This window comes from Mandrillus leucophaeus, unplaced genomic scaffold (assembly GCF_000951045.1).
Source record: "Mandrillus leucophaeus isolate KB7577 unplaced genomic scaffold, Mleu.le_1.0 Scaffold154, whole genome shotgun sequence".
Lineage (NCBI taxonomy): Eukaryota > Metazoa > Chordata > Mammalia > Primates > Cercopithecidae > Mandrillus > Mandrillus leucophaeus.
In genome coordinates this window covers 1,051,395-1,070,791 of record NW_012101521.1, presented here as the reverse complement: position 1 = coordinate 1,070,791, position 19,397 = coordinate 1,051,395, and the positions used below count along the sequence as shown (strand labels likewise).

The window sequence follows — 19,397 nt, the reverse complement described above, 5'->3', positions numbered from 1 at the left end:
AATCACTTGAACTTGGGAGGCAGAGGTTGTGGTGAGCCGAGATCGTGCCATTGCACTCTAGCCTGGGTGACGAGGGTGAAACTCCATCTCAAAAAAAAAAAAAAAGAATTTTTAACTTGCTTATGCTCAGCAACAGTGAGAATCTACTCAGAATAAATGATCCTGGATCACTAATGAGGCTGGGTCATCACTGGGTCCAGTACTCTCTGTCTAAGAGGTGTATTTCAGAGTTTTATCAAATAGTGAAGACAGGCGTTGGTCCATCAGGGCAAATCCAGCATTCTGGAAAGCTCAATCAGCCCGAACCTAAAGTCTGACGGTGTAAGGCCATCAGGCCACGCCGTGAGAGCACTGGAGATTTCTATGAGGGGCATCCAAGCCACTTTCCGGGAAGGTTTAATTTCAGGGTTGCCTGGAAAGTCCTTTCTGGTGACCGTGTAATCTGTACCTTATCAGGATCAAGTCACAGTTCTGGAATGGAAAGATATCTACAATAGATATCTACGGGATAAATAAGAAATGAATGCAGACCAGTCCCCCATGCTTATACCAGATGCAACGAAAACTCAGCCTTGGACTGCCTGCCGCTGAGGTTTTCTGATTCTGCCTATGGGCCAGCTGCTAATGCTTCCTGACGCATTCCACTAAAGATCTGTACTACTATTAATACTGAACGAACACTTGGACGTTTTAAGACACTGTGACATGAGACACAGCTTTGTGTTCTTAGATAAAATAAGCTAGGACTCAAATTAGTCACTGACAATCTGCTCAGCTCCAGAAGTTCTCCTGTGATTTTTCATGGCTACTTCACAGTTAACTTCTAGTTTACAATAATTTGCGATTCTTTCGTTAAGTGGACTAAGTCTAAGCTCAAATCACAAACCTCAACTACAATACTACTTTGGAGATGGGCCGGCCGCGAGATGAAGTCTAAGAATCACATCTACAGCTTTGAAAAGATCTGATAAACCAAGTTCAGGGTGAAATTGTGGCTTAAAATCTTCAGTCTTGTACTAAATAGATCATGCCAAAGCCTCAGGGAGTTCATCCACACAGTGTACAGGCTTTGGAATCAGACAGAACTGGATTATAATTCCAGCCCCATGGCATACCAGCCATGTGACCTGGTTTAAGTTACTTAATTTCTCTGAACCTCAAGTTCCATACCACAAAAATTGGAGAGTGACACCTATAATTTATGGGGTTTCCACGAGGATGACACATGCATGACTGGGACAGCTGGATATTCAGACAAAGTGAATGCTGCTGGTACCGCCACCACTCCATATGCTGGTCACTTCGGGGACAGTTCTCAGGGCTGCTCCTTCCAGGAGGTCAGGGGTCAGCTCTGTCTTAGAGTGGTGTCGCCAGCAGCTGGCACGCAGCAAATGTTAAAGACTCGCTGAATTATTTCATTGACTTAACCCTCACAACTATCACAGGAGATAAGTATCATTGTCCTCTCTTCCTCACAGAAGGGAAAAATGAGGCTTACACAACCAGGAAGAGGAACCCAAACCCAGATCTGTTGGCTCCAGAGTCTTTTTTCCTAGCCACAAAATGCCTCCTTTACTTAAAAGTACAGGATTTTGACAGGGCATGGTGGCTCACACCTGTAATCCCAGCACTTTGGGAGGCCAAAGTGGGAGGGTTGCTTGAGTCCGGGAGTTGGAGACCAGATTGGGTAATACAGGGAGACCCTGTCTTTATAAAAATATATTTTTTTACATTAGCTGAATGTAGGGGCACATGACTGTGGTCCCAGCTACCTGGGAGGCTGAGGTGGGAGGATCACTTGAGCCTGGGAGAGGGAGGCTGCAGTGAGCCATGATCACGCCCCTGTACTCTGGTCTTGGAAACAGAACAAGACCCTGTCTCAAAAAAATAAAAAAGATAAAATTGTATTGTATGTTTACCTTTTTAAAGTAGTGGCCTCCTGATCATTATTTAAACATGGAAACCCACCTTCTCAGTCCTACCTCTTTACAGATGCTTTTCAAATATTGTGCTTTCCAGAGCAGGCAAAAGACCAGCCCGCCATTCACAGCTGATATGTGAATTATAGCAAAAAGTGCACTAGGTCCTGCTGGAAATAACCCCATATCTGAAAGTTAATTCCTCTGGAAGAGTATTTCTTATGAACCCTTGGATTCATATTTAGTTATGACTATACTAACCAAAAAAATTAGCATACCAAATAGCTGTGGCATTAAAAATTCAAATGACTCTCTTAAAAGAATCTGATGAACTCCCTGAGAGAAGCTTATACGACCACAGGTTCTGGTCTAATAATTGTAAAGTGCTAGCAAAATGCTAATGCTTTTATCACCATATCCCAGATTCCGTGGAAAAAGGGAAATATGTTTACAGAAACAGTGCTATTCACTATTAACATTTGATCAGAGCTTTAAAAGGCAATTCTGATTTAATGCAGTCCTTCATAAAGTATTGCAGTTCAGAACCACTTCTGGTTACACAAAGAGAAGGATCTGTGGTTTATTTTCTGCACAGATGCATGAAATGAGACCACTGGGAGTTTTTTTCAAGACCATTCAACACAGAGATGAATGTTAGCTTAAGATGTAATTTTAAAAGATTCAGTGCTAAGGAGGAGACATTTAAAAAGACAAAATAAAGCAAAAGTTGTCTGCTTTTCCACAAACTGTACATGTGTTCATACTTTCCACCCAGATTATCGCCTACCAAAGAAACAGAAATGAAAACCAGTGCATGTTCCATGGTGTTTCTGCAGAGCTGAAACTGTCCTAGTCCTGCTGTCTTTTTAACAACTCTGAGTACAGAGAGAAGTCCTCGGTTCAGGGCCAGTTTGCACTGATCAAGCAGGGCCACACCCAGAAGCAGTCCGGTGTCCCGGAGGTGTCAGGTGCTGGCTGAGGGCTGTGGCCTCAAGAGTTCCCTCCGGGTGATCACGTAGAGGACCTGGTGCAAGACCCAAGTCTAACAATATGACCTGCAGTGAAAGCCTAAACTGCAAGCAGATGATTTGTTTCTTTAATTAAAAAAGAGAGAGGGAAATATTTCTAATTTCTCTTCAGGGAAAAAAAGGAAGAAAAGCCTTTTTGAAAAAGAAGGAAAAGTAGATGAAGACAGAAACTTGGCTCCGAGGACCTCCCTTGACCACATGCATGCAGCTGCCTCGGTGCCTTTCTAGGCACCGTCTCTTTCACTTATCCTTAGGACAGCTTTGAGGGGTTTATTACTACGATTACTAACAGACTAAGTAACTGACTGACTTTTAGGGTCACACGGGCAGCATGGATTCTGGTTTCTTGCTGAGGTCCTGATTGTTTCTTAGAGGCCACCCTGGTGCCTGAGCAGGTTCAACTGCACTGTGGGTTAATTCCTGCTCTCCGCAGACAGGGAGGAAGGCTCCCCGTTCTTATCTCCTTTCCCACAACCTGTGATGTTGGATCTTCCCGACATACTGAAAATCACCACTGGCGGTGACAAATGGCCACGCCTTTGAAGGGGCATGAGAGAAACGATGGTGAACCGAAGTTGACGCATTACTTACACGCTCGCATGAGGCTTCTTTTTGGAAAAATCGCAGGCAAGACCAAGATCGGAGATCCTTGCGTGTCCGTGTTCATCCAAGAGGATATTTGCTGGCTAAACAGAAAGAGAATGATCTTTAAGAGTGCCCCAAATGCCATGGAGGCTTTGAGAACTTTGAGTGCAGATGCTTGATATCTTACTATTTTATCATAGCTTGTTCCTAAACACAAATTACAGCTTGATCCCATCACATCGAAGTAGGGCATGATACTGAGAATAATATTTTTCATTTTAACTTCGGCAGAAAAGTGGTAACGATAGAGGCGGAGGATTCTACTCATTAGAAAATGAAACATGGGGCAGGTAACACAGGAATGTCGGGACCACAGTTCATCAGCGTTAAAAGCATTTCCTTTTCCCCGTACCAAGGACCGCTGCGCAGAAAGGACAGCGTGCCTCTCAAGGGCGGGAGGTGAGTCCACCAGCTTCCGGGCTTCTGAGAACCACAAGGATTTCTAAGAGTAAAGCCATGAAGCACAGGACAGAGAGGAAGCTTCCAAGAATGTATCAACACTGACCTAAGCAATCAAAATATTCCATAGTGCCACACTAATCCCAATAAATGTCATTTCTGCTTATTAGTACATCATTAATGTAGGGCCCTACCAAATGACCAAATATAATTGTGACCACAACTCTGATAAAATGTATCCATGAAGATTAGATTTAGTCATCATAATCATGAACAACAAATCTAGTCTCTCTGATATACATTGAATTATAGGCATCTTAATATTTTTCTGCTGGCGATCAACTACTATTTTGCTTGAAATAAAAATAAATGGCATGCTATTATAAAACTGAAGCATGAATAATCATGAGTGACTAGAATTAAGTTTGAATAGAAATTAAATAATACCACTGCCTTCCAAATAGCTTAGAAAATAAAAATAAAGCATAAAGATGATTAGAAACCAGTTATTGATTTAAATTAGAATGTATTACAATAGCGCTTCATGGGCCTTCAGCATGTGTTTTGTTCTTCTGCAAAGCTCGCATAAGGAAATAAAATGTCAAGGGCCAACTATTGTCTAGCTATTTCTAATTCAATAAAAATGCATTTTTCTTCTTTATGCTTATAGGAAAACTAAGGGAGTAATAATAATTCTGTAACCTTACAGAAAGGTTTAAAATTCACAAAGTATTTTGTAAAAAAAAAAATAACATTCTTGGAAATAAAATACAATTTTTATAATATCTTAGAAAGTAATCTTCAAAAGCCAATCACGGCATCTCAGCTCCCTAGAGGAAGGAACATAATCTGTACATTTCAGTTGGCCACTGTGGGTTCATTCAAGAAGGCATCTGAAATGAGAGGCAAACACATTCTCCCGGAATCTTCTTGCCTATTGGGAAATTGTCGGTCCCATCATTTTTCTTATTACTATTTACGCATTTCTATGTTTGCGCAATCATTAATTTGTCAAGGTTCCTTTCTCTCCATGCCTGCCTGCAGGCTGTTGGCCATACAACTAGGTGAGTGTCACCATGGACATCCTGAGCCAGCTTCTATCTCCCTCCCACGTGTAACACCCAGGACCAAGCACCACGTTCTGGAATGGAAAAACTCAGAATACTCCTATATCATTGCTTTCAAGGCGAGTGAGCTCTTACAGAGGACAAGAACAGAAACCTGGGCACAGCAGTTGGAGGTTACACAGTTCAAGGATCTAAAACTCTATCAGTGATTTTTAAGACAATCTCAAAACAACGTAAAGCTCTGAGGGTGGCCTTTGGGAGAAATTCCGCAGGTTGGTCGGCAATCCACTATTCACTGATAGACCTTGCCTCGGAGGAGTTATGACTCAGCCATTCTATGTCTTAGCTCACCAGCTTCTAAGAAGCCCCATAAAATATATGTTCTTTGCTTATTCATCATTGTACATGTCCACCTTTACAGAGCCACAACCAAATCAGTTGCTTAGTGAACATTAACTGAATTATAATTATGAAATGTGTGACACCAAAAGGGCTCCTAAACTGCTTTTCTTTTTTTTTTTTTGAGATGGAGTCTCCCTCTGTCGCCCAGGCTGGAGTGCAGTGACACAATCTCGGCTCATTGCAAGCTCCACCTCCCAGGTTCATGCAATTCTCCTGCCTCAGCCTCCCAAGTAGCTGGGACTACAGGTGCCTGCCACCACACCCGGTTAATTTTTTGTATTCTGAGCAGAGACGGGGTTTCACCGTGTTAGCCAGGATGGTCTCGATCTCCTGACCTTATGATCCACCCTCCTCGGTCTCCCAAAGTGCTGGGATTATAGGCATGAGCCACCATGCCTGGCCTAAACTGCTTTTCATTAACTGATCAACGAAAATGTTTGGCTTAGTATATGTGCTGCAGCAGGCACTGTAGTAGGCACCAGCGTTATAATAATGACAGACACAGACATGTGCTCCGTCCCTGCAGAGTCTGGTCTAGAGGAGATAAAATGTTATATAGCTAATGACTTTATCAGGGCTGAGACAAGGGCTATGAGGAAAATGACAGGACTCTGTGAAATAGAAGGGGACTTCTAGAGGACCTTTCACACAATGCCTACTATGCAGAATGAGTCCGTCAACCGTCCTCACCTTCAAATCTCTGTAGACAACAAACCGATTGTGCATGTGTTCCAGACCCAGAATGATTTCAGTGGCATAAAACCGCATCTCCTTCTCAGAGAACACACCGTGTTGTGAAAGGTGATAGTGCAAATCGCCCCCTGGAATCAGATTCAGAATTTAATACAAAGCATATTAATTTAAAGGACACAAAAATCATTCTCATCCTAAATAATCAGGACTCCGTAGAAAAAGGGAAACTATGCTTCTGCTTTGTCTATATATCTATCTTTCATTCCTGTAGTTTAGCAACAACTTAAACATTATAGAGAAAACTTAAACATTGAGAAGATTTAAATGCAATGACAGGAGGGACAAGACAACAAAACCAAGCCACCATTTTCAGGCTGGCAGCTCAGCTCCTAGTTCCGCCATCACAAGATGGGACCAGCTAACCTGCTTTGATTACTTAAATCCTAGTAAATGAATCAACCCATGGAGTGATCCAACAGACACAGCTTAGCAAATGGCTCTATGGATAGACAAAAAAAAAAAAAAAACTAGGCTGGGCACAGTGGCTCATGTCTGTAATCCCAGCACTTTGGGAGGCTGAGGTGGGTGGATCACTTGAGGTCAGGAGTTCGAGACCAGCCTGGTCAACATGGTGAAATCGTCTCTACTAAAAATACAAAAATTAGCCAGGCGTGGTGGCACACACCTGTAATCCCTGCTACTCGGGAGGCTGAGGCAGGAGAATCACTTGAACCTGAAAGGCAGAGATTGCAGTGAGCTGAGATCGCACCACTGCACTCCAGACTGGGTGACAGAGACTCCGTCTCAAAACAACAACAACAACAACAACAACAAAAATGGATCATATAGACAGATATTTGACAAAGCAAATACAGTAAAATTTTAACTGATAAAAAATCCAGGTGGTGGGTATCCCCAGGAAAATTCTTTCAACGTTGCTATCTGCTTGAAATTTTTCATAACAAAATGCTAGAGAAAGGAAATAATCAGATGGCCTGAAATTACAGAGACAGAGAATGCCATCAACAGGGTAAGGGAATGATTTTATATAACACAAGGGAGAAGCCTCTATTGATTTATAAAAATGAGTGCGTGTGTCCAACTTTATTACCCTTGCTTTCACAAGCATATTTCTCTCTCCATACACATATTCCCGTAAAACCACTACCACATCAAGATGGAAAAGATGCCCAGCATCCCAAAAGCTCCCCTACCACTATGCCCTTTCAGTCAAGACCTTACCCCCTAGTCCCACTCACACAAAGGTCACTCCAGCCCTCTCTCCCCATCCATTAGTTTTGCCTGTTTTGGCAATCACATAAGCAGGGTCACCTAGGGTAGATGCTGCTGGGTTTGGCTTCTTTTGCTCGTTATTATGCTGTGAAATTCCTTCATGCTTTGGGGTAGATCTGGTTTTAAATCAAACACTTGGAACATAATAAAACTTCAAGTGAACTTAAAATAAAAAAAACTAGGCATGTGAGTTGTGAATTGTATGCTTTATTTCAGTTGTTACTAAAAATACTTTAGATATATACCATGACACTTTCTAGTATCAGAAAGCTCCTTTTCTAGCCAAACGTTTTCCAGCATTTTCAAAATCATCATCCACAGTTTAAAAGATCAATGTACAGTAGTGCAGATTTAGAAGGTGCAGAAGATTGGGCTAAAATCTGTACTTGGCCCAAAGTCAGTCCTTCAAAGTTGGTTTTTAAATACATTTCTATCTTTGGCCTATATTCTTATGAGGTATTTCATTCCTAAAAGTTGAGGGCCAGGAAATAAGCTAATTAAAGATCTAGGCCAGCTGCATTCCAGAAAATCAAGTTTCACTGTAAGTATTTTATGAGAATCTTTTCTAGAATATTCAACTTCTTGGGAAGAGACTGGGAGGCCAAGAAGGACATTGCAGTCAACATTTAAAAATGAATTTTCAGTGAAGATTAAAGGGTAAAACGTTTCCTCAAACTTCAGGGGGAACCTAATTACCTGAAAGACCCACATTGCTAGTCTGCCTAGATTAATGCATGCTAAGATTTAACATCATGGCAAAGTCTTTCAAGGCAGTCAGACTTTCCAAGTTTTGCTTACCGTTCATCAGATCCAGGATGAAACAGAGTTTATCTGGGGTATGGAAGGCATAGGTCATACATACAATGAAAGGACAGTCCTAGAGTGAAAACATAAAAGTTTATAAGAAGAGAAAAGCTGCCTAGAAAGCGCCAACACCATGCTACATATTTTTAAAATTTCTTTATTTTTTAATTGACACGTTGCAATTGTACATATTTATGGTGTACAGTTTGATGTTTTGACATACATCTATATTGTATAACGATTGAATCAGGGTCATTAGTGTATCCATCACTTCACATATTTATCATTTATTTGTGGCGAGAACCTTCAAAAGCCTCTCTTCTCACCATTTTGTAATATACAATACATGCCATGGGTTTTTATCCAAGCTGCTACCCCATGCACTGAGCACCGACACCTACATGGTAATTTTTAAAGTCACAGTAAAATGGAGCTGGTTACATAATAAAATGCATAGAGACACAACATTAATAATTGGAGCAGATGACCTTGAAGGTCCTTTCTCGCTTGGATTCAATCACGTCTCTATCCTAATTACATCCTCTTCAAAATGCTAGATACAGAAACTTATCACTATCTTGCCAGGCTTTTTGCTAGTCAACATTTTGGCTCTGGCTATTCAAATATCCATTTCAGTCTCTGCTTCTGAAGTTGATGGAATCATAGCACAGGTCGGGGAGGGAGGAATGTTATTTGTGGTGTTGTTTTGAAACACTGAAAATAAAAATGGAATTAAATTAGCTTTTGAAAGTGGAAAACTATTATCATGACCAAGGATTGAATAACTCAATTGTAAAGATTTTAGTGTTTCCATATTAATCTATAGATGCCATGTAATCTTAATTGAAATGAAAATTGACAAGGTGGATTCTAAAATATATGTAAATGTAAACAGACAAGAAAAATTCCAATATTCTTGAATATAAACAAAGCCGGAAAACGTACAGGACCAGATATCAAGACTTATTAGAAAGCAACAGTAATTCAGACAGTGTGGTATTAGCCAAAGGACAGACAAATCAAGTGACCATTTATGTGTGGGTCTATTATGGATTACTTTTTCCATTTCATTGTTATTAAGGTGACACAACAGGGCCTGGGGAAAGGATGGCCTATTCAATCAGTGATGCTGAAGCAACTGAATATCTGTACAATAAAATATGATCCTTGACCCCTGCCTCACACCATACACTAAAGTCATTTCCAGCTGATGTAGATCTAAGTGTAAAAGATAAAACAATAAAGCTTCCAGAAGAAAACAAATGAGAATATCTTCATGATCTTAGGGTAAGTAAAGATTTCTTAGGCCACAAAAGGCAGTAACAATAAAAATGTTAATTAGACTAAAATAGAATTAAGAACTTCTATTCATCAGAGGATACCATTAAGACAGTAAAAAGACAAGTCACAGGATGGGAGAAGATATATGAAACCCATAAATACACAAAGGACTCATATCTAGAATATATAAAGAACTTTAAAAAATCAACTTAAAAAAGTCAGTCAACCCCCAGAAAAATGGCCAAAAAATAGGCATTTCACATAAGAGGATACCACATAGCCCCCAAACTAATGAACAGATGCTCAACCTCGATGTCTCCAAGGTAACGCAAATTAAAACTACAACATGCTGTCACTAAACCCACAAGAACAGCTAAAAAGAAAAACACTGATGATATTGAGTGTTGGGAAGCTATAGAGTAAATGGAACTTTCATATATGGCTGCTGGAAGTGTACAATGAATGGTGCAGCCACTTTAGCAACCCATTTGGTGGTATCTACCAAGGTTGAGTGTCACTCGCAAACTTTCTGACTCAGTGATTTCACTCCCAGGTAGACATCTAATAGCAGTCTGTACTTATGTGCGCCAAGATACCTGCACAAGAATATTCAAAACAGCATCATTCAAAATAGCACAAGTCAGGAAATAACCCCAATGTCTACCAACAGTAGAATGGATAGTATGGTATATTTATACACTAGAATGCTATATAGAGCACGGATCAGCAAATGTTTTCTGCAAAGGGCTAAAAAGTAAGTATTTTAGGCCTTGCAGGCTGCATACAATCCCTGTCATCTATTATTCTTTGCTTATTTTCTTTACAATCTTTTAAAAATGTAAAAACCATTCTTAGGTCATGGGCTGTACAAAATAAGGCCAACAAGCTAGACTTGGCCTGAGCCACACCTGGCTTTCTGACCTCTCTACACAGCTACAGGAGGGAGTTACTGCCATGGGCAACACCACAGATGAATCTCATAAGCAACATGGAGTGAGAGAAGCCAGACACAAAAGAGCACATTTATAAAGTTCAAACACAATTTGCAAAGCTAAATTATGCTGTTAGAAATCTGGATAGTGTTAAGTTGGGCGTGGGGTTAGTGACTGAGAGAGGCACAAAGAGATTTCTAGAATACTGGTAACTCTCCGTCTCTTGATCTGGGTGCCAGAGATGCGTGTATTTCCTTATGAAAATTCATCAGTGCTATGTTAGATCTATTAGCTCTATTTATATCTATTTTATCTATGAAATCCACTTAGATTCTTTATATATAGTGTATACTTGTCACTAAACTGATTCAGTTTTTAAAATGGCTTAGATTATCTATATCCTCTTTCTTAAACACACACACACAAAATTATTAAATTCCAAAGAAAATGTTCAAATTTCAATAGAATCTGTAAACAGAAGTTGCATTGTTAAAGCTAACAGCTCAAGACCACATCCCTAGGAGGTTCAGCCCCCCCTTAAAATGCCTGCCTCAGAGAAATCAAGGCTTCCCAAAGAATTTTTATTTGTTCCAGCCAACACTCAAAGAGAGAGCCCCTGTCTCCCAGCCTCCATGGGAGGGTAGGAGTCTAACCTGGATAAGTCCCAGTTAGCAAACCAACATGGGTCCCATATGGACCACACCCCTTCCTGCATTGTAAAATTCTTCACTTCCTTGACTCTGCTCCACTCCCCATTGCACTCCACCAGCCACTGTACCTTTAAAACATCCGGTCACCTCTGCACAAGTCAGAATGGAGCTCAGCTATTTCTCTTACTGTCTAGTCATTACCAAATAAATGCTGTTTTAATTACCAAGTACATGCTTTAACTAATGTCCTACTATATTTATCTTTGACTCAATGTAAAATAAACATCCGGGTGAAGGAATCAGATTTGGTTATCTCTACAGAAATCAGTGACTGCAACCCTCACCTCTCGGGGTGCTGAACAGACACTATAATGAGTTTCATGTGGAGTCCAGGACACAATCGAATACTGACCAATATGAAAAAATAAGTGGCAATTTAATGAATGGTGGGATATAGTTCCAAGGATAATTATGGATAAGAGGGCCTGCCTTGATTACAAGTCAGAATAAAAGTGGATTTTTAGAAGTAGACCATTAAGTAAAACTCTTGAGCAAGGAGCTGTCTTCTTTGATTTCCTACCAATAGTGAACAAAACAGCTTACATTTTGCAGGAACTCGCCATAAAAAAAACTGTGATAAAACAGGACCATGAAGTCGTTAAGAAAATCCTTGGCCAGGCGCGGTGGCTCACGCCTGTAATCCCAGCACTTTGGGAGACTGAGGTGGGTGGATCACGAGGTCAGGAGATCGAGACCATCCTGGCTAACACGGTAACACCCTGTCTCTACTAAAAATACAAAAAAAATTAGCCGGGCATGGTGGTGGGCGCCTGTAGTCCCAGCTACTTGGGAGGCTGAGGCAGGAGAATGGTGTGACCCTGGGAGGCGGAGCTTGCAGTGAGCCGAGATTGCGCATGGCGCCACTGCACTCTAGCCTGGGCCACAGAGCGAGACTCCTTCTCAAAAAAAAAGAAAAGACAATCCTCCACACTGCAGTCGGAGCAATCTTTGTGAATTGCAAGGCTGATTATGGTCTCTCTCTAGTTAAAACACTCGGTTTCTAACTGCGGTCATATCATTTAGGCTCCTCAAGATCGGCCTCCGATGCCCTTCATGGTCTGGCCTGGCCTTCATGTCTCTCTCCAGCTTTCTCTCGCACGCCTCCTCCCACCACCGCAGACCTGGCCCCTTATCTGATTCCCCCAACCTCATGTGCCTGGGCTCAGACGTGCACTGGCTCCTCCAACTTCAGAGGGGCATTCACTGACCCCATCTCCACCCGGCAAAAGGCCTTCTGAGCACCGTGTGCCTGTCTTCCATGGCTCTTGCCACAGGTCCCAGTTGTCCATACATTCCCATCATCATTTGAATAATATCTTTTTGCTTTCTGTGCAGCTCTGTAAGAACTAAGAACTGGGACCACAGTCAGGTTTTGGGAGCCCCAGCTTGCCGCAGAGTGCCTGGTTGAACCTAGACATTCAACTGTGGTTCAAGGAATAAATGAGTCACACTTCTGAGGAACCTAAATGATTGACTGGATGAATTGCTGACTGCTCTTCACAGCTGTGGACACGCTTATGCTGGTTCTCGAACATGCATATTTCCTTTTTTGCCATCTGAGAATTACAGAAGAAAACCGAACAGCACTTCCTACTGTCTTTTGGGGAGATGGGTGGGATACTTAAGTTGAGATTTAAAAAATAAAATAAAAAAAAAAAACTTCCAGTAAAAAGAAAACTGTGGTGAATGAATGCATTTCAGTTACATACCCACAACACAGGAAAGCCTGCCGATATAGGCTGATCAAAAGCTTCGCCTAATGAGGGTATTTTCAACTATGTTTTACTAAAAACTATAGAAAGTATGCCTTGATTAGCAAAAACAATTCCAAATAACTTTACTGTAATTATTTTGGTTAAATTATGCACTTATAAATTTTAAAAGTATCATATAGTTTTGATATCTTTTTTTTGTTTGTTTGTTTTTGAGACGGAGTCTCGCTCTGTAGCCCAGGCTGGAGTGCAGTGGCCAGATCTCAGCTCACTGCAAGCTCCGCTCCCGGGTTTACGCCATTCTCCTGCCTCAGCCTCCCGAGTAGCTGGGACTATAGGCGCTTGCCACCTCCCCCGTTTAGTTTTTTGTATTTTTTTACTAGAGACGGGCTTTCACTGTGTTAGCCAGGATGGTCTCGATCTCCTGACCTCGTGATCTGCCCGTCTCGGCCTCCCAAAGTGCTGGGATTACAGGCTTGAGCCACCGCGACCGGCCCGTATAGTTTCGATATCTAAATAAAATACAAATAATTCTTTTAAATTAGTTCAAAGTGATAGCCTCAAATAACCCTAATTTCTTAGGGTTACACCAGTGAGAAACTACACAGCTACTTAACCACATCTCCTCTCACCTGAGAGTCAAATCAATATAAAAATACTACATGAAAACTATACTTATGTTTTTCCAATATTAAAACTTTTTTTTCTATAGGCCTTCTTGAGAATAAATATCCAAGGCTTTGAGATAACTCACTGAAAATTAATATTTTAATAACCACTTATAATCTTCATCCAGTACTCACATCCACGTCTGAAATTTAGGATACAGACATTTCCAATAGACATTAAAAGCCAATGCCATTCACACTGATTCCAACAGAGTATGCAGGATGTTGGTTTCCATTCTCATCAGTTAAAAACTTGGTCATACACACAAAGCAACTCTTATTTGAAATGCTTAATGCCCATACAGTGGGAGGTCAAGGCACATAATTAGAAATTATTTATGGCTATGGGGTTTCCATTTGTTACAACTTAGTGACATTACGCTATTCTTTTGCTTCAAGAGCAAATACCTCTTCTAGAAACACTTTAACAATAGAATAATATAAACTATAATACAATAAATACAGATGATAAATGAAAAACATACAGTCTATAAAGTGATGATAATAGGAGCACTGGCCAAAAAGTCTAGAGATTTGGGGAAGGAAATTAACCTCTCTGGGTCTCAGGTTACTTGCTCAGCAATTGAAAGGAATTCTTTTGGCTGGGCGGGGTGGCTCACACCTGTAATCCCAGCACTTTGGGAGGTTGAGGCAGGAGAATCACAAGGTCAGGAGATTGAGACCATTCTGGCTAACACGGAGAAAACCCATCTCTATTAAAAATACAAAAAAAATTAGCCAGGCGTGGTGGCGGGTGCCTGCAGTCCCAGCTACTCGGGAGGCTGAGGCAGGAGAATGGCCTGAACCTGGGAGGCGGAGCTTGCAGTGAGCCGAGATCACGTCACTGCACTCCAGCCTGGGCAACAGAGCAAGACTCCATCTCAAATAAATAAATAAACACATACATACATACATAAATACATAAATAAATAAAATAAAATAAAGGGATTCTTTCATTAGCCACTAAACTTTGGTTTTTGCAGATCCTTTTGGTGAAGACCTTATTTAGAATCCAGCCATGGGATCTGGAAGTCCCTCACATTTCTCACTGAATATAAATCTTCCTGGCTGGAGTATCTACAGTTTCATTCACATGTGGGGTACACAGTTAGTGTCTGGCCCCTCCACGCTCACCCCATGCCTCTCCCTCTCTGTCCTGACTCCCTAACCCACTCTGAACACCAGGTCCCAGCCATGCCAGTGCACACACGCAGGAACAGGGTACTGGGAGGATGGGTTTTTGGATGTGTCTTCACATACACTGGCATCTGTACAGATACATAAATGCTGAGGTTTTCATCTTGGGTAATACCATTAACAGAAAAAGAAATTGGAATGGGCAGCTATTTAGTAAGAAGATGTAGGGTAAAAGTGGGGTCACACATGTTGAGCTAAAAATGATAGCTTAGTATACAAAGAAAGTGTCCAGTAAGTAGAAATACGGTGCTAGAAATGGAAAGGCTAATAATCAGAGTAGCAGGTAGGTACTGGCAGGTACCGGTCACCTTCCAGGGAAACACTGACTAGGGACAATCTCAAAAGGACAATTCAGATGTGACTAATCCAAGTCGCTTCTCTCGATTTGCTTCTGAAGGACAGAAGCCACTTCTCTCTTACTTCTCCTCTCTAGGTTAGTCCTTCTTGCCAGTCGTTTAGTCAAGGCTTGACTATATTCCAGTGATTTTTCTGGTTATCATTATTTTCTGTCATCTCCACTACCATATTCTGCAAAGAAGGAAGTCACGGACAAATAAATAGACACTAAAGGGAGAAGCCATGCGTGTGCATAATGGAGTTGGCTAGTGTTCTCCTAACTTGCAAAATCAAATAAAGAGATACTATCAGATTCTAACCCACCCAAGAACTCGCTGGCCTTATAATCAGCTAGAAGGAAAAATAATAAATCATCCTGCTATAAAACAAACAAAACATTTTTAAAAGAAATGCCGGAAATGGAATACTTACTCCTGTGCTGACAAGAGACAACATGATTCTTTCATTTAAGGCTAATGTTTCTCCTTGCTTCATTTTGATCCTCTTCTTATCTAAGCATTTCATTGCATACCTAGAAACATAAATTTATTGAAAAATCTATGCTGCAAATATATCTAGACTAATTTAAACAATATACATCATACTGGGGCAAGTTTCTGAATATTTAGGCCATGTTTAAAAGAAGCAGAGTAGCACCCAAGCGCCATGCAAGAAGTATTTTTATTTTGCATGTATTGTGAAAATGAAATCAAGCAATACTTAAAGATATCTGTATCATTAAATGGATACAAATCCCAGTGAAATAAATGATAAAGCAGATGGATATAAATAAATTTTATTATTACTGATAATGGGGGCATATGTATATATTTAGCAGCTAGGAATTGTGAATTCAGCAATGGTCAATTTTTGTTTTGTTTTGTTTTGTTTTTTTGAGACAGATCTCACTCTGTTGCCCAGGCTGGAGTGCAGTGGTGTGATCTTGGTTCACTGCAAGCTCTGCCTCCTGGGTTCACGCCATTCTCCCACTTCAGCCTCCCAAGTAGCTGGCCCGCCACCACACCGGCTAATTTTTTGTATTTTTAGTAGAGATGGGGTTTCACCATGCTAGCCAGGATGGTCTCGATCTCCTGACCTCGTGATCTACCCGCCTCGGCCTCCCAAAGTGCTGGGATTACAGGCGTGAGCCACCGTGCCCGGCCTACAGCTTAATTTCTTTTGGAGGTAAAGTATTTCAAAAGCAATGTCATAGGCTTCCACGTTTCTCTACAGGACTTTTATTTTCATGCAAATATTAAAATCTTAATAGTGCCAGTAAAACATACGAACACTGAAAGCTTACATTTTTCCAGTGTCTGCTTTCCTGCACCCATAAACTTCCCCGAATCCTCCTCGTCCAATAATCCTATGCACACTGAACTCATTCATGGTCAACTGGGAAATCCAAACACAAAATGAAAACGTAAGATTACATAAAGCTAAGGTGTTTTAAATATTTTTTTATGCAAAACATAGGCAGTAATTAAAATAGCAATCTGACTTAGGGATCTACCCTTTTCATGACTGAGTCTTTAAGCTGAAGGATGAGATGCCCCAGGAGTAAGACTTTCGACAGACTCCCTCAGCTCCACCTCCAGGATAAACGAGGCACCAAATGGAGGCACGAGGGAAGATGATGGAGTGGAACCAAGCCGAACTGTTTCTCCATTCTCACAAATCCCAGATTACAATATGTATATCTTGAAGACAAGTGAATGTGAAATGTCTAATCAAAATGAAAAGCAGCCTTAGCTACTCCAAAGCCTAATGTCTGGGAACAATCCAGTGCTTCCAAGAACTATCAGAGTTGAAAAATGAGAGTCCATGTCAGGGGCATCTATGTGTTTATGATACGAGGCCATATGATCAGGAAACTCAACAGATGCAGGCCATGTGAAGTTGTTATTGATAACATTAGTGAATAGAGAGAACTCATGCTGGCCATGTGAGCGTGAAACAAGGCTAAATGTGAGTAAAGTATATACAGAGGCTGTATTCATAAGCACTTTCCTTCAGTCAATAATATCTCAGTAATGCCCCCACTTCATCATTAGATTTAATAATGTGAAATGGCACAAAGACAGATAGTGAATCTGACATTTCACATAAGAGGTCATAAGACAATAGCAAGTACCTACTACGTTACATATCCTGGAAAATTAAAGGTGGGATTCTTTAAGGGTTCCCCCAAACAACCTTAAACATCGTATAGAAACCTGCATTTGGGCCACAGAATTCACGTTTGATTCTCAGAGTCCACAAGGACACAGGGTCTCCCGAGGCAGAAGCGTATGAAAGAACCAGAGCAGATATAAGGGGTTTTTAGGGTATGTGTTATTGCCTCTTGCTTCTAAATCCTTCCAGGAAATATCATGGGGAAAGGAGGTTAGAAATTTAAAAAAAAAAAAAAAAAAAAAAAGATCATTTCTTGGCCTTTTAGTGAAGATTAAAAAGAGCAAATATTTTTAAAAATATTTTTAAAAAAACAAAACTGCTCTTCCAACAATACCATTCAAGTAAAAATCTAAAAAAAAAAAAAAAAAAAAAAATTCCAGTTGATTGTTTTGCCCAATTGCAAGCCTATGAGAAGGGAGATTGTAAAACAGAAGGTAAGAAAGACTGTGCAAAGAAATGTGGGCATTTTCAAACTGCAATAAGGATGATGCAATAAGAATTATTGAAATTGAAAACTTAAAGTAGATGCAACACTAAGGAGATGACGTGTTAGAACGTGGCCTGGATTGGAAGATGGCTTTTATCACTCTCAAAATGATAAAAAAGAAGATGAAGCCTCGGTCTGATAAAAGATGTCATTATTTTTATTATGACACTCAATTTGTATTACTACATCTAATAATAAGAAAAAGAAAAGGAACTCTACCAGAACGGCAGAAGGCAAGGACATGAAGGACTTATATTAAGTAAAAGATTTGTGTTTTTACTACTATTTTTGTTAAAGAGTCAATTGCTGCTTAAAATATCCTTTCTTACATAAATAAGCACATTCTCATCTGAATATGAAAAAGAATTAAAGCTCCAATTGTTTATAAGGAAGCATGGGAGGGTGAGTGCTTAGTACTTAAAGCTGGAAGAGAGACATCTGTGTGGGGAGTGGACCCTCTGGGAGTACGTTCCAGAATCAAGTATTTTCTCATGAGGTTAAGCCAGAGGAAGTTTTTATTTAAGAAAAAGAAAAAAGAAAAGAGTGATACTCACATGGATATTTAATTCAACGTTTTTCCACTGACAAAATCTAGTGAACTTGTCACTAAAAGAGAATAAAATAATTAGTAAAAAGTTAAATATTAAATTAACTGGATTTACAAAACAACACTGTAAGACAGACTAGAACGGCATTCTTGGGTAGCTTGTCAAATAAAGTACGTTTTCTTAAACCCTTTTTCACAGAGCATTTACCAGTATTCATGGCTTTATTTCATGATTCAGATGAAAGAGTTCATGTTTCTTCTTTAATTGTCATAGGCTATGTTAACACTTTTATCTGAATAAGCACAGACTAATAGGGAGATAATATGAACCACACATATAATGTAAATTTTAATAATGTACTTTATGTAACCCAATATATTAAAAAATTATTTCAACATGAAATCCATATGAATTAATGAGATATTCTACATTCTTGTTACTATATTAAGTCTTTGAAATCTGATGTGTATTCTGTACTTAAAAGCACATTTTAATTTAGACTTGTCACATTTGAAGTGTTCAACAGCTGTATTTGGCTACTGGCTACCATATTGGACAGCCATGGCTTTTAGAGCACAGCTCTAAGACAAAAAATTAATGTTTACAATAATTCTAAGAGTAGCCACGTGCCAGGCCTGCTCATGTATTCCTCCTACCGACTCTACAGCCAGGTACTATTATGATCCCCATTTTACAGCTGAGACCAAGGCATCAAAATGTTCAGAGGCTTGGCCAGGGTCACACAGTGACAGAGTGGGACAGTGGAATTTGAACCCAGACCAAAAGAATCTAATGTATCATCTTAATCAAGATTTAGTACTGCCTCTCAAAGACACAGGTAGCATAGAAGAGAAACCCTCAGTCCAGAATCCCAAGAGGCAGTAAGTTCGCCACAATGACATGCTCCCACAATTCACTCAACTGCTTGATGAGTGTTTTCTTTATCCATGAGGAAAAAGATATATCCTGTATCTATTTAACAAAGACATTTTGATCACATTTTTTGTTAATGAGCAACATATCTGTAAGGTGGGTTTTTTTTGTTTCTGTTTTTTGTTTTTTGTTTTTTTGAGACGGAGTCTTGCTATGTCCCCAGACTGG

At 40.2% G+C, this 19,397-nt stretch overlaps 1 protein-coding gene across 1 annotated transcript in view; it reads right to left on the bottom strand.

Annotated features, from left to right (window-relative positions):
* ADRBK2 (adrenergic, beta, receptor kinase 2) overlaps window positions 1–19,397 on the bottom strand; it is a 120,164-nt gene that overhangs the window by 32,398 nt on the left and 68,369 nt on the right. The window contains exons 6-11 of the mRNA XM_011975365.1: window positions 18,303–18,354; window positions 16,390–16,481; window positions 15,519–15,618; window positions 8,245–8,323; window positions 6,151–6,281; window positions 3,539–3,633 (exon numbers count right to left, since the gene is read on the bottom strand). Of these exons, the coding sequence (XP_011830755.1) occupies window positions 3,539–3,633; window positions 6,151–6,281; window positions 8,245–8,323; window positions 15,519–15,618; window positions 16,390–16,481; window positions 18,303–18,354 (549 nt within the window). The remainder of the gene's footprint in view (window positions 1–3,538; window positions 3,634–6,150; window positions 6,282–8,244; window positions 8,324–15,518; window positions 15,619–16,389; window positions 16,482–18,302; window positions 18,355–19,397) is intronic.